At 47.4% G+C, this 27,564-nt stretch overlaps 1 protein-coding gene across 1 annotated transcript; it reads left to right on the forward strand.

Moving 5' to 3' along the window:
* The first annotated feature begins 892 nt into the window (after positions 1-892).
* Positions 893-26,104, forward strand: LOC135878229 (inner centromere protein-like). Its single transcript, XM_065403826.1, has 17 exons — positions 893-1,024; positions 1,771-1,884; positions 7,409-8,184; positions 9,199-9,250; positions 10,198-10,231; positions 11,595-11,712; positions 12,576-12,669; positions 13,802-13,940; positions 14,016-14,150; positions 16,893-17,002; positions 17,342-17,462; positions 19,996-20,091; positions 20,910-21,070; positions 21,266-21,353; positions 21,688-21,798; positions 24,690-24,849; positions 25,844-26,104. Exons 1-17 carry the CDS (start codon positions 894-896, stop codon positions 26,056-26,058), a joined length of 2,655 nt encoding a protein of 884 aa, XP_065259898.1. The 5' UTR covers position 893; the 3' UTR covers positions 26,059-26,104.
* The last annotated feature ends 1,460 nt before the right edge of the window (positions 26,105-27,564 follow it).

Consider the following 27,564-nt stretch of genomic DNA (forward strand, 5'->3'; position numbering starts at 1 on the left):
CTCAATTTTCAAATCTAACTGTCAGCGGACACGCGTGTCGTCACTCCCCCTCCTGCCCAATCACATAGCGTCCCACGAGGTGAAAGGGGGCGTACGCAGCCCGCATCATAGAGACCAAAACAGGCCTTTCTAGCCACTAGAGTCTATGATGCGGAGCCTCTGGGAGGAGCTCGCTGGTAAGTAGCGGGGCGGGATCCTAGCAGTATCGCCCCCTCCCGGCCGTGACGGACAGAGGCGGGAGCCAATGAATATGGCGCTCCGGCAGGGCGCTTTGTGATTGGTGCGGACTCGGATGACCTCGATGGGCGGGGGGCGCGGCGGATCGCTTGACGCGTCTGGAGGCTCGGGTGGTGCCAGACGGAACGTGTTTCCCCCAAAGCCTCACGGATGCCGCTCTAGCCGTTCTCTCTGTGGTCTGGAGGTCTTCTCTGCGAGGAATGCACTAGCTGCTGCCCGGGCTGGGGGACGGTTGGTACCTGCGGGGGAGGGAGCTACCTGCAGGGGGCGCCTTTCCCCTGTCTGTGCGCGCGCTGTGCTGCTGGGGCTCTGCCCCCCCGCCCCCCCAGTGACTGAGGCGGTGGGTAGGACAGGATGCCTGGGTCCTTTTTTTTTTCCTCTTTGAACAGGGAGCTGGAGCTGCTGGGTCCTGTCCCCGTCCGCCCATGCGGGCTGGGGAGTCCTGACAGCCTGTGCCTAGCCCTGTGCCCCAGGGCTTGGCAGGGGGGTGGGCACCCTGTGCCTCTAGTGTGGACTGAGGCAATGTCTCGTTGCCCCCCTGTGGGGAGTAGCTGGGGGTAAGTGCAGGTGGCTGTGATATCCCAGGTGAAGGGTGCTGCAGACAGGTGCTAATGAACTACCTGCTCCCCCTGCCCCCTTGTGTTTCAGGCAGAGCCATGGCGGAGGGTCCCACTCACCTGTTGGAGGTTTGCTGTCAGAAACTGTCCGAGTTCTTGTGCAATGTCGAGCACAAGCACTTGGCATGGCTGCGGGAAATTGAGGAGGAGGCCATGAAGATGTTCGATAGGTAGGACCATCTGGGTGGCAGAAGGGTGGAGCTGTCTCTGATGGGCTCATTCACAGGCCGTTCCGTCTTTCTCAGCTGTCAGTACTATGGATCCTTCTGATGTGTGCGACAGTATGACCCATGAGTCTTGAGCCCATCTGTGCAAATGTGCCCCTGTGAAAAGCAGCCTTTGCCTGACTTTTTTCCTCCTACTGTTTTATAGGATTAGCCAATGGGAACTTTTAACCATCGCAATTGAGAGTTCTTAGGGACTGGTTTATAATGCCAGTCTCAGTGAGATTTCAAACTAAAGGCCACTGGGGAGCCTGGCTTTTCCAGTTGCTACTATAGTAAGCAGAGGCAAAAAGAAATGTTAGTGATTTACCTTATCTATATGCTGGGCAGTTTGTTTTAGCCTGTAGTGTTCAGTGTCTGTGGTCTTGCTAGAATGTCCCCAAGCTGCTGATCAGAAAGACTTCATAGAATCATAGAAGATTAGGGTTGGAAGAGACCTCAGGAGGTCATCCAATCCCCTGCTCAAAGCAGGACCAACACCAACTGAATCATCCCCGCCAGGGCTTTGTAAAGCCAGGCCTTAAAAACCTCTAAGGATGGAAATTCCACCACCTCCCTAGGTATCTTGGCCTTATGGCATCGCTTGGCCTTGTCCCCACTGTAATGAACAACATGCTGCTGCTAAGGGTTGAACAGCATGGTGTTCAGGCAAGGAAATAAATTCCTTCTCTTGTGTTCTGTTTTTTGAACAGCAACTTAAGTGCTGAACCTGAGCTGATGCCCAAAACACCATCACAGAAGAAATACCGTAGGAAGAAGCGCTCCTTATCTTTTAAGGACGAGAACAATGAACTGACCAGAAAAAGGTAGGTGGTTGCCTTGGATCTCCTGTGCCAACAAACTACAGAAACAAACAAGCCAGAGGCAAAAGTAAACTACCCATTTCAGAACCAAACAAAACACCTGTATCAATAACTAAATAAATGTGCTAACTTAAACATTATTAATATACTTACTGTGACACTACCAGGTCAAAGCAGCAAAGAGTCCTGTGGTACCTTATAGACTAACAGACGTATAGGAGCATGAGCTTTCGTGGGTGAATACCCACTTCTTCGGATGCATGTAGTGAAAATTTCCAGGGGCAGGTATAAATATGCAAGCAAGAGTGAGTAAGGCTAGAGATAACGAAGTTAGTTCAATCAGGGAGGATGAGGCCCTCTTCTAGCAGTTGAGGTGTGAACACCAAGGGAGGAGACACTGCTTTTGAAGTTGGCTAGCCATTCACAGTCTTTGTTTAATCCTGAGCTGATGGTGTCAAATTTGCAGATGAACTGAAGCTCAGCAGTTTCTCTTAGAAGTCTGGTCCTGAAGTTTTTTTGCTGCAGGATGGCTACCTTTAAATCTGCTATTGTGTGTCCAGGGAGGTTGAAGTGTTCTTCTACAGGTTTTTGTATATTGCCATTCCTAATATCTGATTTGTGTCCATTTATCCTTTTACGTAGGGACTGTCCAGTTTGGCCGATGTACATAGCAGAGGGGCATTGCTGGCATATGATGGCATATATTACATTGGTGGACGTGCAGGTGAATGAACCGGTGATGGTGTGGCTGATCTGGTTAGGTCCTGTGATGGTGTTGCTGATGTAGATATGTGGGCAGAGTTCGCATCGAGGTTTGTTGCATGGACTGGTTCCTGAGTTAGAGTTACTATGGTGCGGTGTGTGGTTACTGGTGAGAATATGCTTCAGGTTGGCAGGTTGTCTGTGGGCGAGGACTGGCTTGCCACACAAGGCCTGTGAAAGTGAGGGATCCTATTCTGGCACCACCCCACCTAGAATCCGATTACGTTAATCGGAAGGGGTATTTCTCAATGGTTCTCCAGGCGCTTGTGGATCACCGTGGGCGTTTCATTGATATTAACACAGGCTGGCCCGGAAAGTTGCATGATGCACGCATCTTTCAGAACACTTGGCTGTTCAGGAAGCTGCAGGCCGGGACTTTTTTTTCCCAGAGCGGAAGATCACAGTAGGGGAAGTTGAAATGCCCATTGTGATCCTTGGAGATCCCGCTTACCCGTTAATGCCGTGGCTCATGAAACCCTACACAGGGAGCCTGGACAGCAGCAAGGAACGGTTCAACTACAGGCAGAGCCGGTGCCGAATGACTGTGGAGTGTGCCTTTGGCCATTTAAAGGCCCGCTGGCGATCTCTGTATGGGAAGCTGGACTTGGCCGAAAACAGCATCCCCGCGGTTATATCCGCGTGCTGTGCCCTCCATAATATTTGTGAAGGGAAGGATGAAAGCTTCACTCAGGCATGGACCTCCGAGGTTGAACACCTAGAGGCTGAATTTGCACAGCCAGAGAGCAGGGCTATTACAGGGGCCCAGCGCGGGGCTGCAAGGATTAGGGATGCCTTGAGGGAGCAATTTGAGGCTGAAAACCAGCAGTGATATCTGGTGCCCTGCATGGGAGTGAAGTGCAGTAGTTGCAATCTTTAGGAATCCGTGTTTGCTAAGCAGACTTGCAGTGCCTGTTTATTTCCTGGGCTAAGGAATCTTTTACTTTATGCAATAATAAAGAATGTTTTCAAAGCCAAAAAATCCATTTATTGAAAAGAAACACAACTACTTGGGAATCAGAAAGGGCAAGGGGTTGAGTGGGGAACGGTACAATCACAGATTCACGTATGTCCTGTCTGGTGTGCTGTGCAGTGAGTGCTGCACTTCAGGATAGCTATACTGCATGGTGATGGGGGTTGAGTGCAGAGGGTAAGGGTCGTGGTTTTCAGGGCTGGGTGGTGAAGATACTGGTGTTGGAGGCAGCTGGTGGCATGAAGAACCCGGAAGTTGGGGAAAGTGGGTTGGAGGGAACAGTGGGGCACAAGGGAAAGAGTTTTGGGACAAGGGCTGGGGGGGGGAGCGTTTGCGGTACTGCTCCTTCTGCATGGCTACGAGCTCCTGGATAGCGTCTGCTTGGCGCTCCAGGATGCTTATGAGCCGATCCGTGCTTTGCTGCCGGTGCTCCGTGCTTTGCCGCCGGTGCGCTGCGTTTTCCTGGTGGATCCTGCTTTCTCTCTCCCTCCAGTTCTGTGCTTTTTCATTCTCTTTAATAGATTGCCGCATCACTTCTTGCAGCATGTCTTCTTTGTTTTTTGCAGTCTCTTCCTGAGTCTTTGCAGTCTCTGAGCAGGCGATAAGAGGGATGGCTGAGGTCTCAAGGCTGTTGCAGCTGTATAGGCAAAATGCAACATTTAACAGAGGCAGCATTGTTTATAGCAGACAGAGTAATGATTTCCCCCGCACTTAAGGAGGGCACACACAGGGTCTACACAATAGCATAATTTTCCTGTCCCAAACAGAGCGCACACAACCCACGGGAGCCTCAAAATGGTGAGTAAGGGGGACTGATTGTTTCAGGGCTGCACTGTCCTCTGGGTTTCTGTACCTTGGGGAGAGTCAACAGCTGCAGGGGCACCTACGCTGAACACTGTCCCAACGTTTTCCACAGGAGTTCGTCCTGGACGATATCTCGCTGCTGAGGGTGACCTGGGAAGCATGGGAGGGTCTTCTACTGCAATGCAGCTTCCGCCCTGGCCCATATGCAGCTTGCCTGTGTGCAGCAATGGTCCCCCCGCCCCTCTCCGCACAGTGGCGCGGACACGTTAGCCTGGCTGGGACAAGGACCACGGTGGCTCTCACGATAAACCTGCACAAGCGCATTGCACACGTTCTGGATGAGACATTCGAAGAGATTACCGAGGCCGATTACCGCGATGTGATAAACCACATCAGTGCACTATTCCGCATCTAGGCATGCATGCCTAACCCTCTTCTCCCAAAGAGCCTGCACCAAAAAGATTCCTTCCCGAAAAAAAACCGCTTACTGGGAACCTGCTGTTTCGTTTGTCCTCCACCAAGTACCGGCCGCTGCGACTGGCTACCCTCCTCCTGGCTCAAGAAGAGCTCCTGGCTGCATGGCTCCAGGGATTCCGGGGTGTCTCCATCCGCCCCACCACCCTCACTCCCGTTTTCCTCCTCCTCCTCCCACCCCGGCTCTGAAGTGTCCATGGTGGTGCTCGGAGTGGAGGTGGGGTTAACCCCAAGTATCGCATTCAACTCTTTGTAGAATCGGCAGGTCGCAGGGGGAGCACCCGAGCGGCCGTTTGCGTCGCGGGCTTTGCGGTAGGCACTCCGTAGCTCCTTCACTTTAATCCTGCACTGCAGGGTGTCCCGGTCATGGCCCCTTTCCATCATGTCCTTTGATACCTACCCGAAGGTATCGTAATTCCTACGGCTGGAGCGCAGCTGGGACTGGATAGCTTCCTAACCCAAAACACTGATGAGGTTCAGCAACTCGCCATTGCTCCATGCTGGGGCTCGCTTGGCGCGTGGAGGCATGGTCACCTGAAAAGATTCGCTGATAGCACTCCACGCCACGCCTGGCTGAGTAAACAGGAAGGGGATTTTTAAAATTCCTGGGGAATGTCAAGGGTGGATCACATGGTTGGTTACCTGAGGCCAGGGCAGTAGAGTTTGAACTGGCTAGAACAGGCATTGTGTGATACTGCCGAATACTTCTGGAGGCCAGTCACAGCGCATTGGGCGGCCACACTGGTGCTGCAGCGCTGCAGCAGCGGCACAATACATGGTATTCCTCTCGGGAAGGTGGAGTACGTGCAGTGCTGCAACCACGGAGATACAGCGCTGTAAGTGCCTTGCCAGTGTGGACGGGGAGTGAGTTACAATGCTGGGGGAGGCTTTATTGCGCTGTAACTCGCAAGGATAGCCAAGGCCTTAGGCTTGGAACCTCTCCTATACCTCGTTTGCAAAGTAGTCATCATTTCCATTCAGATCTAACCTTCCAATCCACTTCTATAAAGCTCACAAAGTTTAATCCATCTAGGATAGGTGTGCTGTCTGATACCTGACATTTGAGAGGTACGTGTTTTTAATGATCTGTGTACAATAGGAAAAAACTGCCTACTCCTGAAGAGCTGTCTGCACTGTATGCAGCTGAACTGCTGCAAGCATAGGATACCTTGTGCTCAGTATTATTTCAATAACCACAGTTAAACCCATGGGGGAAGGAAGGGAGGAGAGATTTGATCTAAAAATGAGGCTGAAACTAGGTGGTTAAGAATGGGAAGGGAGGAGAACATGTCCAGAGCCTAGAGCAGGGAGGAATTGTAAATGTCCAGATAGAAGCTAGCTGCTTAATTACATTGTTAGCCCCCTCCCACCCTCCAAAAAAGAGTGGTGCCTTAAAAAAATTCACACCTCCCTATGCTTAGTCACCTAGGCCAAGATTTGCACAAAGGGTTAAAGGGTTCTCTTTCTCAGAAGTGCTGTAAACCCACCTTCTCAATTGGCCTCTGTCTAACAAGTGACAAATTGAGCATTCCAGAAACACTCTCTCCCACTTAAGGAAATCTCAAGGTACATGAGGAAGTTACCCCTGAACTCTGAGTCTTTCCATTTAGAAAAAGATCTGATTACATGATGCTGGGGATTTTTGTTTCTCTCAAGTTACACAAGGACACTTCGGTGTGGAATCAAGATCTCATTTCAGAAGTTCACTTGCTCTCACTGCTTGCTCTGAACATTGAATCAGTTGTGATTAATTTAAGCCGTGATGCTGGAGACACTCCCTAATCTGACAGACCTCATTCTGCAGGAAAAGCTTTTTGATGATTCGGGTAAAAAATCTTTAGGCAGCTTCATCCTATTTGTACTTATTCCTCCCCCATACACAGCATTGCCACTTCAGATACTGCTACATAAGTTTATGTTCCCCTTTCCTGTCCAAGCTCTACACATTTAATTCTTTGGAGCCTATCCACTTTGCTCCTTTCTAGCAAGCCGCCCCATGTTTCATGGTATCCCCAACTGGGACTCCTGTGTATTGAGATCCTATCTGCATGGTAGTATTCCTAGTAAAGAGTGAGAGAATGATCCAGGAAAAGATAATGAGGTTTTAAATGGAATGATAGTTTCTATTACTGGAGGTTTTTGGTATACAATATCTTTTTAAACACTTTGATAGTAGTAATATCTAGCTCTTATCATAAGTAGATCTTAAAGTGCTTTACAAAGGTGATAAGTATCATTATACCCATTTTACAGGTGGGGGGGAAGTGGGAACTGAGCCAAAGGAAGGCCTTGCCAGTGTTGCCCAGCAGGCAGAGCAGGGAATAGAACCCAGGTCTCCTGAGTCCTGGTCCAGTGTTTTATTAACTTAATCTCATTAAAAATAGTTGTACCTGGACAATAAGCATAGTTGTATGTAAAAAATACCGAGAGTCATGTCTACAGTCAGTAATGTCAGTTTTAGGTTCTGAAATGGCCAGAGAGAAAAATCCTGCCTCATTTGACTGTCTTTGTTTTAAGGTTATCGAGAAGGAGAAGCAGCCTCAAGCCAGCATCCTCTAAGCAAGTTTCCCAAAGGCTCCGAAGCAAAGAGGGACTGGAAAAACCCAGTGATGTTCAAAAGGGAGTCAATGCTTCTTTTTCAACAACGAGATTCCACTCCAAGGTTGAAACAGAGTTTTCTCTTCCATCGGAGGCAGTGGCTAAGACACCAACTGTCTTGTTAGTAGAAGAGCGGGTTCCCTTGACAGAAATCAGTGTTGACAGCCACAGTGGTGCTGACTTGTATTTGAAGGGGAATAGGCCTGAAATAATAGACCAGGCCTTGGAGATCATCTCCATGAGTATTGATGACCAAGCTCCCAAGAAGCCTAAGGTTACTGAACTTCAACCTATGTCTGCAGCCTCAGCACTGGTGATCCCTGACACTCCTGAGGCAAAGGGGACAGGAGAAGACCGGGATGCTGCCAACTTTAGAACAGCAAATACATCCACGCCAAAAGCTGCCGTAAATGGGGAGCCCGGAGCTGAGAGTGACGTTTCTGCTCAGGGGCCAGAAAAGGAGCTTTTCCAGGACTTAAAGGACAGCACAGGGACCTCAACAGGGTCCAAATCGAGCCATCCCTCTGCACGCAGAAGCCAGAGGGGTAAGTCCCATAAGCACCGCAGGACCTCACTAGCAGAGAAGTATTCTCTGGCCAGCAAAAGAGAGAGCATGATCCGGAAATCTATCAGCAGGGCTATCTCTAAGAAGAAGGCAGCTCGGGAGTCCTCTTCAGCCTCCAGCCACATGAGCTGTAAGTTTGTGAAGTATGAAAAGCAATTCAGTGTGTCCTTTTATTCAGAGCCTCTCTGCTCTGTCTGTCCATCAGTGTGCTGTTTGGGGGGCTCGGAGCCACCTGCAATGCTGCTTGTGCAGGGGTGGTACAACTGAAATTTTTAAATCTCACCTTACAGTGTCTTAAAGCTTCAAGACACAACAGTTCTCTTGTGTCTCCAGCTCAAACTCCTGCACAGTCTCTGGGCTCTGAAAGTGTCTGCTGATATTCAGTTCCTTAAACTCTCTTGCTTGTAGAAGCAAAGTGGCTTCCAGCTGGGTCAGTTAAGGACTGAAGCACGTGGATTTTAGGCAAACAAAACTAAATGCCACGTGGCATGCTGTTGTCATACAGTAATAGTAAAAACTGTAACTTTAAAAAAAAAAAAAAAAAGGAAACCTAACCTATGCTTGAAATACTGTGGAGATCCAATTGAAGTCAAAGCCATGTGTAAATTGATGGGCAAGAGAAACACCAGTCCTGAAATTTCAGATAGTAGTTGCTGAGTCCTAACCTACTGAAGTTACTTGTTAATGCTGCAGAATATTGAATCTGCCCCCAAAGAATAAGTGCACATTTACCAAAAATACAAAACACACTTGCTTTCATCCCTAATGAGGATTTAAACCCCTTTTCTAACTGAAATTCTCCACAGCTTCAACTATGGAATTACTAGTGATCTCTCCATAATACAGACTTGAGAACATCTTTCTGTATTTCCAGAGTTACTCCAGCTGATGTGGAAGGAAGCTTGGGAGGTACTGAAATGGTTTTTGGGCCATTATGGTGCTTAAGTTCACTGCACTATGTAGCAACTTCTAGCTGTAGAAAGTCAAGCAAGGGCGCTTTGCGCTCATATGGAAATCTATGGGTGGGAATGCAATGTGTCCCTTGGAGAGAGGGGCTGTATTGCACAGGAATAGCTGCTTATAGGATGCATCCGATTAAGACCACCAAGCTAGCTAGTGTCTTGCTTTATCCTTTTCCTTCCAGGCCACAGCTCCCTGGAGGTATTTGTGGATGAAGATGCAACAAGCAATGTCAGGTGAGGCTGCTCTGTCAAATAGGCAGAAGCTATGGAAAATCTTGCAGAAAACTCTACAGGTCGTTCCTATGCCCAGTCATTAAATGAATACTTTGTGCTGTAAGCTTCACCTGTGATTGGGATTGGTAGTTGCTACATAGTTGTGGCCCTTCCTCAGACCCTGACTATATCTTGCAAGCCTCTCCAACAGCAAGGCTGGTATGATCTCTGTTCTTCCTCTCAGATATCTGTACTGAGCTACCTAAAAAGGCTGATGCGTTGTTTTTAGCTTGTGCAGAATATGACCGTGCACTGCAAGATATTGGCCAGCTTGACTAAGAAACTGTTCCCTTAGGCTCTGTGTCTGTGAATATTTCCGGTTTGTTGTGTCCCATGTATCTTACTAACTTCCTGAACCCTGTGAACTAATATCCTTTTCCACTCTCATCACCAGATTGGAGAGGTGTGCAGTTTGTGGTCTCCAAGACTTGCAGGGTAGGGCAGGTTCACCTGTCTGTGCCCCAGGGCTGTGGCATATCCTACCTATTGACCTGAGCAATGCTAAGACCTTCTACAAGGGGCATAAACTCACTAGCATATAACTCAGCAACTTACTGTGCCACCCCCATCTGGCCTGTTCAAACAGGGTTATGTCTGTGGGTCTCATGCTGAAGTAAATTCACTCTCTGCCTGAAGATTGTAGAGTTAGACTTCAGTGCATGGGTCTTGACTCTAGCATGTACGAACAGTTCCTCCATTGATCAGAATGAATATCTTGTCCCCACTCCACTTAGATATAATTAATATACTGAAGCAGACTGTCAGATTGTGGTCTTGGTCACCTGTAACATGCTCTTCCAAGGTGCCTAGAAGCCTCTGACAGAAGCACCACAAGAATAAAACCCATAATTTCCTTACTTCCTCTGTGGGAGCAGATAACTTGTCAAAACACCTCTCTCTCTCTTCAGGCCTGAACTGGAACCAAATGCTGAATGTGACAAGGTAAGGCCCAGGTCAGGCTTTCCAAAGACAAATGGAGTAAGTTAACTGTACTGCTTCTTAGCTGCTAGTTCCGGAGTCTAGATCTCTCTGCTGAACTGATAGAATCACTGTCACTGAAACTGGAGAATGTGTCTGGGGGATTGTTCTGTCTCAACTTGGTTCTTGGTATATTATGGCACTAGACTATGAGACTTCAGAGACCTGGCTTCAAATACAAGACTTCCTGTATTATCTTGGGTGAGTCACTTAAGGACAGATTTTTAACTATATTTGTATTTAAAAATCTGGCCTTTACCCTCTGTCTTGGTTTCCAATCTTCTGCTTTTATGTCGTGTCCCTTTTATTCACCCTTCTGTGTCTGTTTACAATGTCAGCTTCTTAGGACATGGATTCGTACTGCCCTACTGTTTTGTACAGCGCCTAACACAACTGGGCCCCAGTCTCCATTGGAATCTCTAGGCACTATCATAAAACATGAGTAAAATTAAGGATTTGTATCAGAACATTTTATAATTTCAGTTCCCAAGTCAGCATCGTTTTACAACTTGCTTCCATTGAGCTTTGACAGACCTGTCTGAAGACCTGTGCACCAAGATTGTGTAGGCTTCTGATTGAATCACTCGCTTTCCTCACTTCTCACACGTGTCTGTGCAGGAGAGCTGGGTGGCTTGAGTGTTACGGTGCAGTGCTTGGTTTGTGAGGAGAGGTGCTAATGCCTATGGAGTTTGTGCCTTTTCTAATCCTTCTGGTGCAGGGAGGTTGTTGCCCCCCCCCCCCCCCCCCGTCCCCAGTAGCTGGGAATCGCTTGCAGCCTCAATCTAGGGCAGTTTAAAAGTGACTTTTAAAGGTGCTTGGCCAAGATTTTCAAAAGTGACTAGTGATCTTGGATGCCTCAGTTTGTGGGTGTCCAACTAGAAACTCTTGAAGGGACCCCCCCCCTGAAATTACTGAGCACGGACTCTGAAAATCAGACCTCTCTAGCAAGTTTGGGTGCCCAACCTGAGAGCTTAGTCAGTCTAGAAAAATCTTGACCTTAAAGTCCCAGTGGAGGAAGGATAAATCTGACTCTTCTGCTTTTTGATGGGTGGTGTCTGTAACACCCCCTCCCTGCTGTGCTTTTGCTCCATGAGCAGGCATCCTGTGTCCGTAGTAGGCAGAACAGCACTCGGTGGGTCTGCCCTCCTGCCATTACAAAGAGAAAAGAGCAGTTCCTGGCTTGTTAGCAGCAGGGCTGCAATCAGTGCAGAGTGCATCCAGAGTCACTAGCTTTGCAACCTTCCTTTTCCCCCTTCCCAGGACACACAATGCTTGCTGAACCCCTGTATCTGTGGGGGGTCTTGCTAAAGTCTGCTTCCTTCTACAGACTCCAAAACACCTGCAGAAAACCTTCATTATTCCAAATGAAGGCAGCCCTGTTGCAGAACAGTCAGCTCAGACTGAACCACCGAATGGGGCAGAGCAGCAGGCAGGAAACTGTAAAGGTAAATATTGCTAAAACTGTGTTGATGGAGCAGCAAGGAAGCATGGGACTGTGGAGGTCCCTTGGGGGTTTATGAAAGATCTGATAGTCTGTCTTGCATCTTTGCCACCTACTGACCTAACTTATCCTGCAAGGGCTCTTTGCTGTCTCCAGAGCAGAGTAAGATTTGTCCTGTGCTAGATCATTCAGCAGAGTTTTTCATAAATGTGCAAGATATAAATGAGAGCAATTGGACAGACTCAGTACAAACCACTTCAGTCTGAGCAACTAATGGTTGGGGAACTGTCGAGAAAAATATCTTAAAGCTTCAGTTTGGTTCAGTGTCTAGTGTTTAAGAGCAAAAGTAATTAGTGTTTGGACTAGTAACACTATCTTGAGATGCATGAAACAAACTAAGGAGGAACAAGAGGAGATTGCAGCCCCTTCCATCTCACTCTGCCTCAAAGTGAGGAGCTATGAGATGGGATCAGCTTTCACTGTAGTAAGTGTGTAATCCCCTAAGGATCCTGTTAGAGCATCTTATTGGGATGGGGGTGGAGTGTCCAGAGTCCTCTTATGGACTAACATATCTGTCTCATCAAGGGTCTCTACACAGAGAGGGGTGTGATCATACAAGTTGCATACTCTAATACTATTCTTTGTGATGTTGGTTAATGCACAGATACAAAACTTGTGTTTTAAAATAGCTAGTGTGCTCCTGTTTTAGCTCAGTATAAGGTTTCTGATTGGCACAGCTCTTAGCAGTAGTGTTCTGCAGTATTTTTATGAGGCTTGTCTTGGGAGCCATGAAGACAAGAACCTCTGGCATTGGACCTCTGCTGTAGGAAACCTTTCATGTGGAACTAACTGTAGCATTCTTCACAGAGAGCCATTTGAAAAAAAGTGGCACTTCTCAGAGCAGTGGGAGCAAGGAGCAGCCCCAGAATGCCAAGCCACTAGAACAGCCCTCGAGTATCCGGTATGTTCCTCGTTGGCCTCAGGCTGGGGGAGAGAAAAAAATAGACTAGTGATCTGGAATGACTAAGTTGTTATCTATCAAGTACCTTGGTTGAAAGCTTTGGTATGATTGACCAAAGAGGGTTTCAAATCCACATAATGTACCAAAATTTTTGGGTTATAGATTTTCATCAGTTTAATACAAAATAGGTCTCTTGAAAGGCGGCATGGCCTAGTGAATTAGGCACAGATGGGACTAGAACCTAGGTATGACTGCAAGTCACTTATGTCTGCTTTCCATTTTCTGGATGGGAATAGTACCCTCTTCCCCCCCCAGGGACGTAGTAAGGAATTGTGTTTGTAAATCTCTAAGTGCTGCTTGGAGGGGAGGAGTAGGGTGGCTAAGGATGGCTGTGCAGTAACTTCATAGAATAATTTGAACAGACTCTTAAGTGCCTAAAAGATCTAACGGCTTGGCTCTTTCCTTCGCTTCCCCAGCTGTTGATTCTCCTACATACACAAGAGAATGGTAGTAAAAGATCCACCAAAGCCAATTTAAATGCAGTTGTTGCTCTCAGTTCTGTCCTTTTTCAACCTCTTGTCTCCCTATTGAGGCTCTGTTTGATCTTGTGAAATCTACAACATCTCCTGTAGTTGGGGGAAAAGTGGCAGCAAATTCTGGCACTACAAATAAGCTAATGTACAAAAACTCTTCAAAGCAAACTAAACTTTTCACATGGTGCTGGGTATGGACAGTACACAACACACTTTTTGACTATGCCACGTGCCCTGCCCCACCTTGCATTACTGATGCTGGCTGTGACAAACAGGTGTCTATCAGAAACTCGCATCTATCACTTACTGAAGTTGGGGCTGGAGAATAACATTGTGGTTGCTTAGTAAGATAGGCTATATCTCTATTGTTTTGTAAGTCAAGGAACCCTCCACCCTTCGCACCTCTTCCCATCCCCTTTTTCTAGCATCTTCATGGCTGCATGTTCTGAATATGTGGTGTGTTCACATAGGCATCACAGATCACTTGATGGTGCTGAGTAGGCAGGAGGGGTTGTATAAAACGAATTAAAGGCTGCAGTGGAGGCCAGGAATGCTGTTTCCTGTGCTGTGTCAATGTAACACAGCCTTTACTCTTTCAGGAGACAGAGTTATAAGCAAGCAGTAGATGAGCTATGTAATGGGCAGCAGCTAGAAGACTGTGACCTCTCTCCTTCATATGATAAGACCACTTCTTCTCCTGCAAGCAAGACTCTAGCCTCGCCCAGCCCAGCCAGCAAGGTGAGTAGATTCCATGGCCCTACATCACTCTGCCTATTCTGGATCCCCTTCTGATGCCCTCTGCTCTCCTCGTAGGTCGTGCGTCCATTCAAACACTTTTTACAGACGGTGCAGAAGAACCAGCTGCTCGTGACCCCAGGGTCCACAGGGCACAGTAGTGTCATGAAAAACCTTATCAAACGCAACACTCCTACCCGACCGGATTCCAAGGTAGAGACGATCTCTTTTCCCTTGAGGGTGAGAAGGGAAGAGCAAATGTATGGGGCAGGGTTGTCTGCTTTGAAATGCTCACTGCAAATCTGCATCACAAGCCGTTCAAGATTCCAAATGAGGAATGGTACCAAGGAGCAAACTTAAATCACAACTCTTCCCATTCTGATATGCTGACTGAATGTCCGATCCAGCACCCAAACTCTCCTCTCTCAGTGGTCTTGGCAGAGAGGCTAAAAACTGAATGGGCCATGAAGATTATTTTTCCCTTTGATGTCTGAAGATGCTCCCTCCAGAGTGAGACACGCTGGTGTTACAGGAGAGTACAGCATAGGCCGTGTCAGGGTAAGGGGTGTACAGGAGTGCACTGCCATGCTAGTATCTTTCATCAGCATGAAATTGACTGCCTGTAGTCTTTAGCTTAATTCATTGAAAATCCTTTTGACAGTCTCTTCCATGCAAAGTACTGGGTTTGGATAGTTTCCCCTGTAGCAGTTGTCTTTATGGCTGCCTGGTTGGTTTACTCCTGGGGGAATTCTGTGCCAAAAAAATACAAATTCTGTGCACAATATTTTAAAATTCTGCACATTTTATTTGTCAAAATAACACTATATAATCATTCTCGTGCCAGTATTTAGCCTTAGATGGAGTTTACCACCAGCTTTGGGCTGCATTCCCAAGCAACCCGACTCCAAGAAGACCCGGTCCCGGCGCGCCGGGACCGGGTCTTCTTGGAGTCGGGTTGCTTGGGAATGCAGCCCAAAGCTGGTGGTAAACACTATATAATCATGCCAGTTTCAATTATTTTGGCAATTTTATTTCAAAATTACCAGTCAGCAAGTATAGAGAGTTAACCCCCTACGACAAACCAGTTCCTGCTTCTCTGCCCCCTCTCCCACAGAGCCCAGCTGGGGGCCAGACACTCACTCATCCCCACCCCAGCCCACACACTCTCAGACCCTGCCCTCCTAGAGCACAGGGATCCAGAGGGAGAAATAGCCTGATGCTGGGTCCCGGGCTTGCACAGTTTCCTGCATGCCGCCACCTCCTTCCTTCAGGGCGTGCTAGGAACTGCAGCTGCTGGGAACCCTCCAGATCCCTCACCCACCCTCTGCCCTGGTTTTCTTTTTGCGAGCTGGTCCAGCAGCCCCTAGTGGTGGCCAAAATCTCTGCAGCCGATTTCTGGGGTGGGGGGGAGGAAATTCTACATGCCCAACATTAATTTTTGCAAAATTCTGCATTGCACAGTGGCACAGAATTCCCCCAGGAGTATAGGTTGGTCCTGGGGTAGTGGTGGCATCAGCTGTTGCATTGGGGTGAGGGGAAGATCATGCAGGGAAACAAAGGTTTGGATGTATTTTTGCATGTTTGAATATGTGCATTTTTATAACCCCTTCATGGTATAGAAGCACCTAAAAATCATAATGAATCTGGTCTTCCATTACCCCTATCAGTTAGCTAATATCAAAGTCTCAACACATATTGTGACCTTGAACATCAACTCCTTAAAGCTTTCCTATGCATGTAGAGAAATCTTGGCTACTCTGTCACATTCAGCCCAAACTCATCATATTCTGGGATTGCCAAACTCTAGGATGGTCAGTGGATACTTCTTTGAATTTGAAATGGAGTCTCTGCTGCCCAACAGGCTGCTGGACAGTTGTAAGACAAGCAGCGCATTGAGATCCACTGAGCAAAATGAGACTAGAGTCCAAAGGTTGTGGTTCTAGGTTTACTTGGCTTGCTCCAAAAGCAGTAATCCTTGTTTCTCCTCTTTTCTATCTAAACAGGGGGATTTTGTTGTAAGTAATGACTCCTTAATCACAGAGTCTGTGGGCTCATAGTGGACACATTTATTTCCTCTCTAATGGGCACTTGCAGCTCTTTAACCTCACCACTAACCTGCATGCAGACCTAATATTTCTTCCGAGTCTCATCTGAGAGCGAAATGATGATGTACTGGGCAGCATGTGGAGGGTGTGTACACCAGGAAGTGAGTAAAATTGTTCAGAGTGGCCCAAAGGGGATTTAACAGTACCTGGATAAAACTCAGCCATGGCAAATACAAACTGAGAATCTCTGATGAAGGGGATTGCTATTGGACATCTCGTGGTGTGTAAAATGCTCTCCAAGGCAAACAGTGGAAGTGATACTACTTATGTCACTCAAACTAGGCTGGCCAAAGCCCTGGAGAATATACTGTAGGGAATAATCATGCTTTAGCCACTGGGAATGAACTAGATGACTTAAAAGGTCTCATGTTCTATCTTCTAGACTAAAAACCACGTGTCTAAAAAGGACCTAAAGGGGTCCCCTTCAGGGCTCTGAAAAGAATGGAGGAATCTTCATGTTTGTAGCACTGACACTGGCTAGTAGCATTAGGTGGTTTGTGGTGAATACAGCAGCACAGTCACTGATGGTGTCTTTGCCTGAACATGTCCTCTGCAGTAACTGTTTCTGCTTGGATGTTGGGCCTGAGGTGTCTTACACAAGGGAACTGCCCCACTCACCTTCCAAGCTCCTTTTCTTCTTCGGGAAATGGAGTTGTTGAACTAGCACTGCTGCCAAAACAGCACTGTCTCTTTCCTAACACATGTGCCTATTCCGGAGGGAGTGTGAATGTGTCTCTGACTGAAGCTGCAGTTCCTAGGTGTGTTGTCCCTGGCTTCCTGTGCCCAAGTAGCCTGGGGCAGAAACAAGCCCCAGCAGTTGGGTATAATCTGAGCTTCCCGCCCACCCCAGGAAAAGGAGCGGCAGCGGCTGGAGAGCCTGAGGAAGAAGCAGGAGGCCGAGCAACAAAGAAAACAGAAAGTGGAGGAAGAGAAGAGACGGCGCCTCGAGGAGATGAAATTGTGAGTGGCTGCCCCTCCAGCTGCTCCTTTTCTGGCTCAGCTCTGAAGCACTTCAAGGTCTTGTCTACACTGGTGACCTGCCTTGATTACCGCCATTGGTAGCTAGCTACAGCTACGTTAGTGCAAACAGCTAGTGTTGATGGTGTACAGCTGCTGCTGGTGCCAGTGGAGCTTACCCCAGTTTGAAGCAAGGGTAGGCTGAGCCAATGCAAGGCTCTTACACTCTGCATTGGGGGTTTGCACCAGTGCACTAGCTGCTCCAGTGCTGGCGCCTTGATAGCTGTAACCAGGGCAAATCCCCAGTGCAGCCAAAGCTAACTGTCCCCACTTGTCTCCCAGGAAGCGTGAGGAGCGTCTGAGGAAGGCACTGCAGGCTCGCGAACGGGTGGAGCAGATGGAAGAGGAGAAGAAAAAGCGGATGGAACAGAAATTCTCTCAAAGTGAGGAGAAGACCGAGAAGGTAAGAGACCCAGCCTGGAAACAGAGCCCCTACGGACAGCTGGGTTTTCTCACGGCAATGGGCAGTGAACCTAGTAGGGGGTAGTGATGGATTGCCTCACTGTGCGATAAACATATCGGCAGTTACTAAAATCCTGACCACAGGGGCCATGAGTGAGTAATGAGGCCACTCGGTATTAGCGCAAAAAGAGTCACTTCAGGGCCTATCTGTAGTCCTCTGTTCAACAGGGAAAGGCTCTGCTCTGTCAAGTCCATGCAACAGTGTTGTTTATTCCTATCATGGATTTCAGTGTCTATGGTACTCTAAGCTCTTTGAGGACTAGTAGTGGTGTCTTATCAGCAGGCCCTGTGCCCTGCAACCAGACTACAAGTGTTGAGTGGGGTGCTCAGGTTTGGGTTGGCTCAGTTCTCATCCTCCTGCCTGTGCAGTCAGCCCAGTGCCAGCTGTGTGCCCCACCCCTGCCAGCTGCCACCACTTCACTGTGCTGTGTGTGCACTGCAGAGTGACAGGCCCTGCAGCTCCTTAGCACACTCACTCCACAGCACACAGTATGCAGCCATGGGTGTGCTCGGTCACCGCAGTGCTGACCCTGTGGGCAGGAGCAAGTGGTAGTGCTGAGTCAGGTTCATGGGAAGGGTTGCGCTTAGATCAGAAAACAACTCAACACTCTCAGGCTTGGATCACGTGAGCTGGGTTCCAGTCCTGGTGGGGCCTAAAATTTGGTCCAAACAGACCTGTACTTGGAGCAGGGAGGTCACTCTGTTCACACTGCACTAAAGCATGTGGGCCATTCCTGTAAGCCACCTTCAGTGCAAAGGCCAATGCCCCTGCACCTGGATGCAATAGTTCCTAGTGGAAGACCTGCTTTCTTTGATTCCAGCCTACTGACAACCACGCACAGCTCTGCTGAAAGGTGCATGTGTGACAGACGTCTCTATTTATACCACTTCTGTGAGGCACACTGTTGCAGTCTGTTCATGTGACAGAGACCAGAGAGAATATGCAGAATACTCCAGAGTTGATTGTTGCTTGCATCCAGGGTATTGCTGCTGCTCTTACACTTCATCAGTAGGTGCTGCCGAGTTAGAGGTGTGCTGTGTGTGGTTTACCTGGTGTTCTAGGGCATTGGTTTTCAAACCGTGGGTCACGACCCAGAACTGGGTCGTGGAATGGAAGGGACTGGGTCACGGCGGCTCTGGTCATTAAAAGTCCCGTCGGTGGTGCTGCCTGGCTAAGGCAGGCTAGTCCCTATCTGTTCCGACACTGCGGAAGCGGCAGCAGCAGGTCTGGCTCCTAGGCAGGGGGGCCACGGGGCTCCGCGTGCTGCCCCCACCCCAAGCACCATCTCTGCACTCCCATTGGTCAGTTCCCGGCTTGCGCACCTCCACCTAAGAGCTGGACCTGCTGCTGGCCGCTTCCAGGGCACAGCGCGGTCTGCGGTGCCAGGATAGGCAGGAAGCTGACCGGGAGCTACCCAAGGTAAGCCCGTGCCCCAATTCCCTGAGCCCCCCCCAAACCCAGAGTCCCCTCCTATACCCCAAAGCCCTCCTCCCCAGCCCCAGCCCAGAGCCTACACCCCCAGCCCAGAGCCCCTTCCCATACCCTGAACCCCTCATTCCCGGCCCACCCTGCAGCCCTCACCACCTCATCCCCCAGCTCCATTGGGTCACGGGCATCAACAATTTTCTTCAACTAGGTCGCCAGAAAAAAAGTTTGAAAACCACTGTCCTGGGGCAGCCCAAGAGCTTGGGGATCCAGCTTGGTATGTCTGGCTTAAGCTCTGGGAGAAGGTTGACATTCACTGAACCCCTTTTTTCCTCCTTCCAAGTGAGGACGAAAACTGAACAGGCTACAGAGCTTGTTCCCATTCTGGGTGATGGGTCATAAAGCAGATCTTTTCAGGATCCATCCTCCAAGGTTATGGGGAAAGACTAAAGGACTGCATCTCTCCCTTGCACTAACAGCCAGAACTGCATACAGTCCTTGGTACTCTTCTCACAACCATGTGTTCCTTTCCACATGTTCTTGCTTATTGCTCTGCCACTCAGGTAAAGTGAAGGAATCTTGCATTTGTGGTCTTCTCACCTCCATGTCCCCTGTTCATTTTGCACATCCGTTTGCGTGCTAGAAAACTATACCTCAAGCAAAAGGAAAGCCCATCTTCCTGCTGGCTTTTCCTTGTTCTGATGAAGGTCACATAGCAATATGGCATCCTGTAATTTGGATTCTGTGTAACTCTGTTTCATGTACTCTTTACAGTTATTCCTGGTGATGGTCTTCTCCTCCTGTGAACTCTGACTGGGGCTGAACTCGCTGCACTGGGTGCCATCTGCCTTTAAAATATGTATACGCTTCACTGGGGCTTTGGACTTTCACTCTGCTCCAGAGAAAGGCATCTTCCCCCATGGGATGTGATGGGGGCCCCATACTCCTGACGAGCGCCTGACTCTTCTTTCTATGGTAGATAAACATGTCAAGACTGTCCCGTATGAGGCTCGGCAGGGTCCAGACCTGATGTGTGTGATTCTCTCAGGTGCGAGAAGAGAAGGTGGTAGAAGAAAAGATGAAGAAAAAAATAGCTAAGAAGACTGGTGAAGTGGAGACCCGAAAACAGAAAGTGCTGCAGATGGTAAGAGCAAGATTAGGTCCCATCTGTAAGGAGAAGAGTTCGCAGTGGAAAAACAGAATGATGGGAAATCTGCACAGTGTGCTTCATATGGGGAAGAGGGCAGAACAATAACCAGTAAATAGCTGTGGGGGAACAGGCCAATGAGTATGTCAGAATAGATTGACCTCCACACACACACATATACAGAGAGAGACATGCACGCACACAGTCTCTCTCTCTCTCTCTCTCTCTCTCTCTCTCTCTCTCTCTCTCTCTCTCTCTCTCTCTCTCTCCCCCCCCCCCCTTCCCCCCCAATATCCTACTCCTTTTGTGACTGAAGTACCTTATCACTTCTTTCCTTCCCAGTGAGGGTGGGATAAGGTCACTCTCCAAGTATGTTCTAATGCATCTCACCATTATGAGTTGCATAGCACCATAAATGTGCATGGTGTTTTTACTGACCTCTCCTTCATATACACTTTTCTATAGGGCTGAAATTTTCAGACATAGGTATTAGTTTCCAAACACTCAGCCCTCCATTTCCTGTAAGGGACTAGGAAAGCTCAAGTGCATAATTCCATCCCAGACTTCCTAGCAATTCCATGACTAAATGAATTCTGGAGATGGGTAACTTTGTGCTGTCACCTATACCCAGGTGCAATAAGTGCTGGGGGTGGTGATGTCCCTCTTTATATAACAGCAAATGTGGGGGGCAGGAGGAGGGGCTGCACAACTAAGGTCCAAGACTCTGGTGGTGGTGATGAGGATGGGTCAGAGTAGGTATCATTAAGGCTAGGAAAGGGCACTTGACCCATAACTCACCCACCCTCCCCATTTAGCATAGAAGAAGTGGACTTGCTTTGCCTTCCCAGGAGGAGGATGAACGCAAGCTGCAGGAGCTACTGCAGAAGAGAGAGGATGAACAGCAGGACAAAGGGAGGAAGATTGCGGAGCTGAAGAAACTGGCAGAGCAGCAACAGGTGGAACAGGCAAAGAAGGGGTGAGAGCTGGCCTGTTTCCACACCCCTGAGAAGAGGGAAGGGGGCGGAGCGACAAGCATGGCAAAGCAGATCTTGTCAGTACTAGGAGAAGGGTGTGAGCGATGGGCTATAGTGGAGGGTTCTGGGTGCAGAAGGCAGGTATCTGAGCATCCTGGATCCTTTGTGACTCACTTGGTTATGCTTTGATTTGCCAGGAGTCACAAACAGCAAGAGAAGGGGAAGGCCCTTCACCTGCAGATGGAGCTGGCAGTGGTTACAGAGGAGGAGGAAAACCAAAAGAAGGTGGGGAGTTGAGACTCTGTGTCATGCACTGGACTTTATTCTGTTTATGTCTTTGGCCTTGAGCATGCCTTTAGCTTTACCAGCTGCATTCTCCTAGTGAAGGGTAGCAGTGAGGCCTTTAATCTCCAAATCAGCAAGAGTCTGAGTTGGAGTCTAACAAAGAATTGCTGCTGTTCCTCCACTGTGGAGAGAGTGTCTGTCCCCATCATTGGGTAGTGTCCCATCCTGCTGAGGGAGGGGATGAATGGGAGACTAGGGCCTCTCATATAGGACAAGTCAGATTCAATAGGAGTGAAAACAGGGTGATCTGTTTATAACTTGGACTTGTTAACAGGAGGAACAGAGTCCAGAAGAGCAGGAACGGCAGCAACCACGGGAAAATAAAACCAAGCCACCAGAATCTGTTGCTATTGTTCCCAGTAAATGGCTGAATATAACAGTGGAGGTGAGTGAGCCAAGAGCCTGAGCAAAGACAGGGGTTCCAATGTCTACTGGGCTCTAAATTCCTGGGTCCGTGGAGGCCTTTCCTCTTTGTATGGGACATTCTCCTTCAAAGAGGGCAGGGATGTCTCTTATCTGAGCAGCCATAAGAAACTTGGCTCAACACAGAAACAATGGAGAGAATTCTTTTGTTTGGAATGTAAAACAAGTGATAGGAAATGGCCACATGATGGCACTAGATCCTGAGGAATCCTGGGAGTTGGTGCTGTATTGTAGCCTCTCACTAGTGACATCAGGTAGCTGAGAAACTTCTATGCTTCTCCAGTTGCTTTAAACTCTCTAACTACCACCATTGGAGTTGAAACACCATTGTGTTTCTAGCCTAGATGTGTTTGGTGAATCAAACTGAAAAGCTAGACTTAGGGCATAATGGATCAGCTTTGCTTTTTCAAGCAGCCAGCTACTGCCTCTTCCATAACTTCTGGTTGTCTGATGCCTGATACCATCTGAAACTTGATTTGTCTTGTATTCTGTGACTGTATTTTATAGCTCACTGGAAAAATGAGGGACTCTTTATTGGGTTCACATAAGAAATGTCCTTGCAGGAGGTGGTGGGTCTCATTTTGACACACTGCCCCTCTTCAGCCATGCTGGAACAAAGCCCTTTTTTCTGCTCTCAGCAAACTCTCTATATAGTGAAATTGGCCTACGTGACTGTCTCATGGGTTCTTACGCTTATTTCTAAAAATGACTAGGTGTTGCACTTACCTGTAGTCAGGAGTTGAATGTTAAAAACCTCATGCCTTCTTATGGCTTGTATTATGGCTAGGAATTTCTGTCATAGTCCCACAGTACTAGGCTCTATACAAACAAGTAACACTCCCTGCTCCAGAGAGATTAGTCATGGGGTCAGATGGGACGTGACAAGTGGACAAATGGAGAGGGTGAGGGGAATGTAGTTACACAATGAACAGAGACTATCAGAAAAAATGCAAGTCTCTTCTTGGCACTTGCCTCTCCCGTGCCAGATGGAAACATTTTGTAGGCATCACAGCAAGTGAGACTTCAAGAAGGGATTCAAAGGTGGATAAGTGGGTGGCTCTTCAAATGTTGACTTTTGTCCCCTATGCGTAGTATCTGACAACTAATGCAAGACGCTTACGTTCTCTTTGGGTGGGGAAGATGTGTAACACTGAGTCAGCAACTCCTTCCCTTGGTTTGAAAAAGGTCTGACTCCTGAAGCACTTTATGGTTGTATGAAGCCCCTTAGGTGTGTGTGCTTTTCAGAAGGTTTTGTTGCTGTAGAACAGGAGCACCAAGCAGGCTCTGATAAGTTGCTTCCTTGCCTCTGCTGCTGTAAGGAGGGAGTGAGATGGAAGGAACAGGTCCTGTGACTGTCCATCTTCCCACCTCCTACCTAAGAACTATCAAACAGCTAATGGTGCTCAGTCCTGTACGGTGTACTGCATAGACAAGCATCAGTGGGTTTACAATCAGAGTAATTGTTGCTGCTGCTTTTAGTTGTACTTTCCAGCCATACTATTCCTGTTGCATGAAAGCTGGTGCTGCTGAACACCTATAGGGTGAAAAAACAGGGCAACTTGCTGCTGTTCCAAGAATGATATTGTTGATGTTGATCTCTTGATTGTATACAGCTCATTTTAAAAAAAAAAAAAATGTTATCAGCAACACATGGCTTTAGATGAGTCTACACTTAGCTTGATTTTTTTTTTTCAGGTTAATTATAGAATAGCAAATGTCTGACATCAAATGTGACTCAGATAAACTCAGTAAACTGTTGTATACAGCAGTCCTGTAGCTTAAAATGTTACGCTTCAGCACAGCCTGGTAGCTTACTAGATGAGAGATCCACATTCAATTCTTAATTCCTCCCTCCACAAACTCTCTTCGTTGGCATGGGTTTGGAAGCACAGCCAAAGCAGCCTGCTCAGCCCCCAAGGGGGGGCGGGGGGGAGAAGAGAGAGTGCTCTTTTTTACTACACAAGGATCTCCACTGGCACATGGAGTGACTTTCTGTGCTGTAACATGCAGTTTAAGACTAGAGCTAAGCTTGTAAGCCTTTTCTGAGTGGCTACAGAGGCTGCTCTCTGCAGTTACAGGGAAGCTGCACTTTCTGTAGGTCATTGCCCTATAGCAATGGCATTTACGTCTCAGAAACGCTCTGCAGTGTGTGGTTACTATAGGACAGTGCCCTGCAGTATTGCTTTTGGAGCATGTGGATGCCAGTCTAGGTTAAGTTTATTTTAAAAAAATAATAATAATAAAAGCTTTGACAAGAATCTAAGGAAGTTAGGCTCAATTGAAAATCCCAGCCCAAATTATTTAACCAGTATATTTCTTCTGAATGATCATGTGGCTATTGTTGCCTTCCCATAAACAGACAGGCGTGATCTCTGGATCTGGTGTTTTGGAGTGGGATTGAAGATCAGGTATGAACGTGACACTGACTGCCAGAGTCACACCATTGCCACTTCCTGTCTTCCATGGCTCACCTTTGTTCCCTCCAGGGCAGAGTATCTATTTCATTCTCCTGCCCATGGAGACTCATGGCAGAACAGTAATGTGTGATTCAAACCTAGTGTTGTATGGATAGCAGCAATACTGTGTATATATTAATAAACTTGTTGGTGCTGACATTAGCTGTCCTACCACCTGCTGTTGGCACCAGTGATTCTTGGAGTATACAATGTAAATCTCCTGCTCCTAGATCCTTGGATATTTCTATCATAAATAACTAATAGACTAACCAAAATCAACAATGGGTTCTTTCTAGAAACTCAAGCTGTCTCATCAGCACCACTACATAGAAGTATTATTATAAGGTAATTGATTTTTTTTTAAGGCTATATATCTAACTTTTCTATTTGGTTTCAGAAATCTCCTGTCTCTGACTCCTATCAAGGGCCCCCTTTAGGATCAAAAGAACACAGATTCCCCAAGGTAAATCCAAATAACTATGGGCTGGATCTGAACAGTGATGACTCCACAGATGATGAAAGCCAGCCCCGCAAGCCCATCCCTGTCTGGGCCACTGGTACGTGCAGATCTTGTTATACCCACTGAAACTTCATCTATGAGAATTTGGAAGACCCCAGATTTCTCAGGGAGGCTTAGAAGTAGAGGAAGCCACAATTTAGGCCAGAAATGCACGAGACTTCAGCTTATTGCAGTTCCATATGGTACTAGTTTTGAGTGGTAATCTGAGCAGGAGCTGCATTCCTGCAGGTGCTATTGTTCGGATGTTAATTTGGAATCCTTTGTGCCCATCCCTAGAGTTGAAGCGCTTTTGCACTGTCTGAAAACAGAAGGCTAGGGAGTTCACCAGTGCCTGGCAATCCTTTCTTTCAGTGATGGGTTGTCCACAGTACTTGGGATACCTGGAATGTGAAAGATGCCTTGGAAACCAATTATATTCTCTGCATGAGGGGGAATGTAAGGTTCTGTATGAAGCCAGGCAAAACCCTACCTTGATTCAGTACTGAGAATTCAGTATCTGCCATGCCCACCCCAAATCTCTTCCAGGACTGGCTCTGTGGGCAGGGCGAGAGAGCCTGGAGGGTTGCTTTTAGATCTTGACTTTCATGCACTGATTCGCAGTAATCATGGTACCAAGGGAGTGAGGTTTAACAGGAGCACTGAGATGCTACCAAGGGCTGGTCTACACTAGGGACGGGGATCGATCTAAGATACGCAACTTCAGCTACGTGAATAGCATAGCTGAAGTCGAAGTATCTTAGATTGGTTTCAGAGTAGCAGCCGTGTTAGTCTGTATCCGCAAAAAGATACAGATCTTAGATCGATTTACCTGGGGTCCACACGGCGCAGGATCGACGGCCACGGCTCCCCCGTCGACTCCGCTACCACCACTCGCTCGGTGGAGTTCCGGAGTCGATGGGGAGCGCATTCGGGGATCAATATATCGCGTCTTAACAAGACGCAATATATCGATCGATCGCTACCCGCCGATACAGCGGGTAGTCTGGACGTACCCTTAGACTGCTCATGTAACATGGTGGTTATTTTCGCAGGGGCTCAGCTTAATCAAGCGGTTACATACCAATACTACAACCCTCCAAATATCGAGACACTCTTTGGGCTGATCATAAGCCCTAAACTGGAGGACATTTTCTACAAGAACAAGCCGCGATATTTCAAACGCACCAGCTCTGCTGTCTGGCACTCACCACCCCTTCCCGGTACCAAGTCTACACTGGGCCTGCCCTACAACCTGAAAAAGTACTGAGGAAGGAGAATGTCCCTCTTCTGTCCACCTGCCTTTTCAACGTTGTCCTGGTTTTTGTGTAAAGAAAAAAAATCTTTTCTAAGATCTGTTTTTTTTAATATTTGCATAGAATAAAAGCTTTAAAATAATCAGGGCCACCTTCCTTCCTGTCTGGGGTGGGGTTTTGTTGACACTTCGAGATGTGCTCTGGGGAAGAGCAGAGGCTTACTAAACTACAGCACTGCCCCCTCAGTGTCACTTTACTTCCTTCTATGCCCTCTCCCTTATGTGTACACATGGTGTTGTGTGGCACTTGAGAACCCCTGTCTGATTGTATGTCTCTAGATGGCAGTGCAGATGTTCTGAATGGACAACTGACAGCATTACGTAGCTTATCTTTTTGGGGTAAGCTAAATGCCCAAATAAAAGAGCTGCATGGAAGATTATATCTCAGATGAGTAGGACTTGCTGTCTTCATGGCCTGAGCTCTTCACTTGCTCCTTAGTAGTTAAAATGTACGGCTTTTATAGTGCCCTCTAACTTTTGATCTGAAATCTTCATGCTTGGTCTTAGGCTGGAAGTGACTTTTATTTGGACTGTTTGATATGCCTGAATGGATTTTTATCACCCAGTGTTTTGTTTAAAAAATCAATTAATTAAATCAAATTCCAGATGCTGCTTTTGCACTCAACTCAAAAGCAGTTCTACTAGTCTGTATATATTAACTGGGAGCCTTTCCTCTTGACTTCTTTCTAATCTGTAACAGCTGAAGGAGCATCTTCAGAGTTACGCTCCTTTTTGCCTGCTCAAGTCAGGTACCAAAGTGAGACGTCCCAGGTGTGTGGCAGTCCATGCAGTTAGTCTCATCAGTTACTCCTATCTGACGCACTGGAAGAAGTGGGGTGGGCTGAACCCGTGGACTTCTTCACAAGGTGGATTTGATTTAAATCACTAGTCAGGAAGACTCGATTTAATCATGGTTTTCTACATAAAAGTGCATTCATGCAGTTATAACTTTAATACATATTCTTCACAACTCAGAGATACATGTAGGTTTCATTTTTAGAAGGTACACACTATACATTTTTAAACAGTGATTTATTTTGAAAACTTTTCAGATTAGTTTTACAGCTATATCAGAAAATGAATGATTGTTCAGTTATTTCATTTACCAAAGGTAATTGAAGCAGATAGTTCACCTCCCAATGACTTCATAAATATCTCCAATTCAACAGGTTAATCATTAATAGTTGGAGGATTTTCTTGCTGTGCTGTATTTGGAAGAGAACATCACCAGACAGACATTTAAATTGTTTTATTTAACTAAAATAACATGAAGAAAAAAATCCAGAATACTTAAACAGCAAACATACACTTGTTTTGTTAAATGTGAGAAGCGAGGAACATATAATATTTTAACTCCAGACTTCTTCTCCTTGTCCAGATCTATTCCACCCCCAACCAACTTCTATTCATTCAACTTTTTGAAACTTTGCATTTTTTTAGAGAGCGGTAAGGGATAGACTC

This window comes from Emys orbicularis, chromosome 4 (assembly GCF_028017835.1).
Source record: "Emys orbicularis isolate rEmyOrb1 chromosome 4, rEmyOrb1.hap1, whole genome shotgun sequence".
Taxonomy (NCBI): Eukaryota; Metazoa; Chordata; order Testudines; family Emydidae; genus Emys; species Emys orbicularis.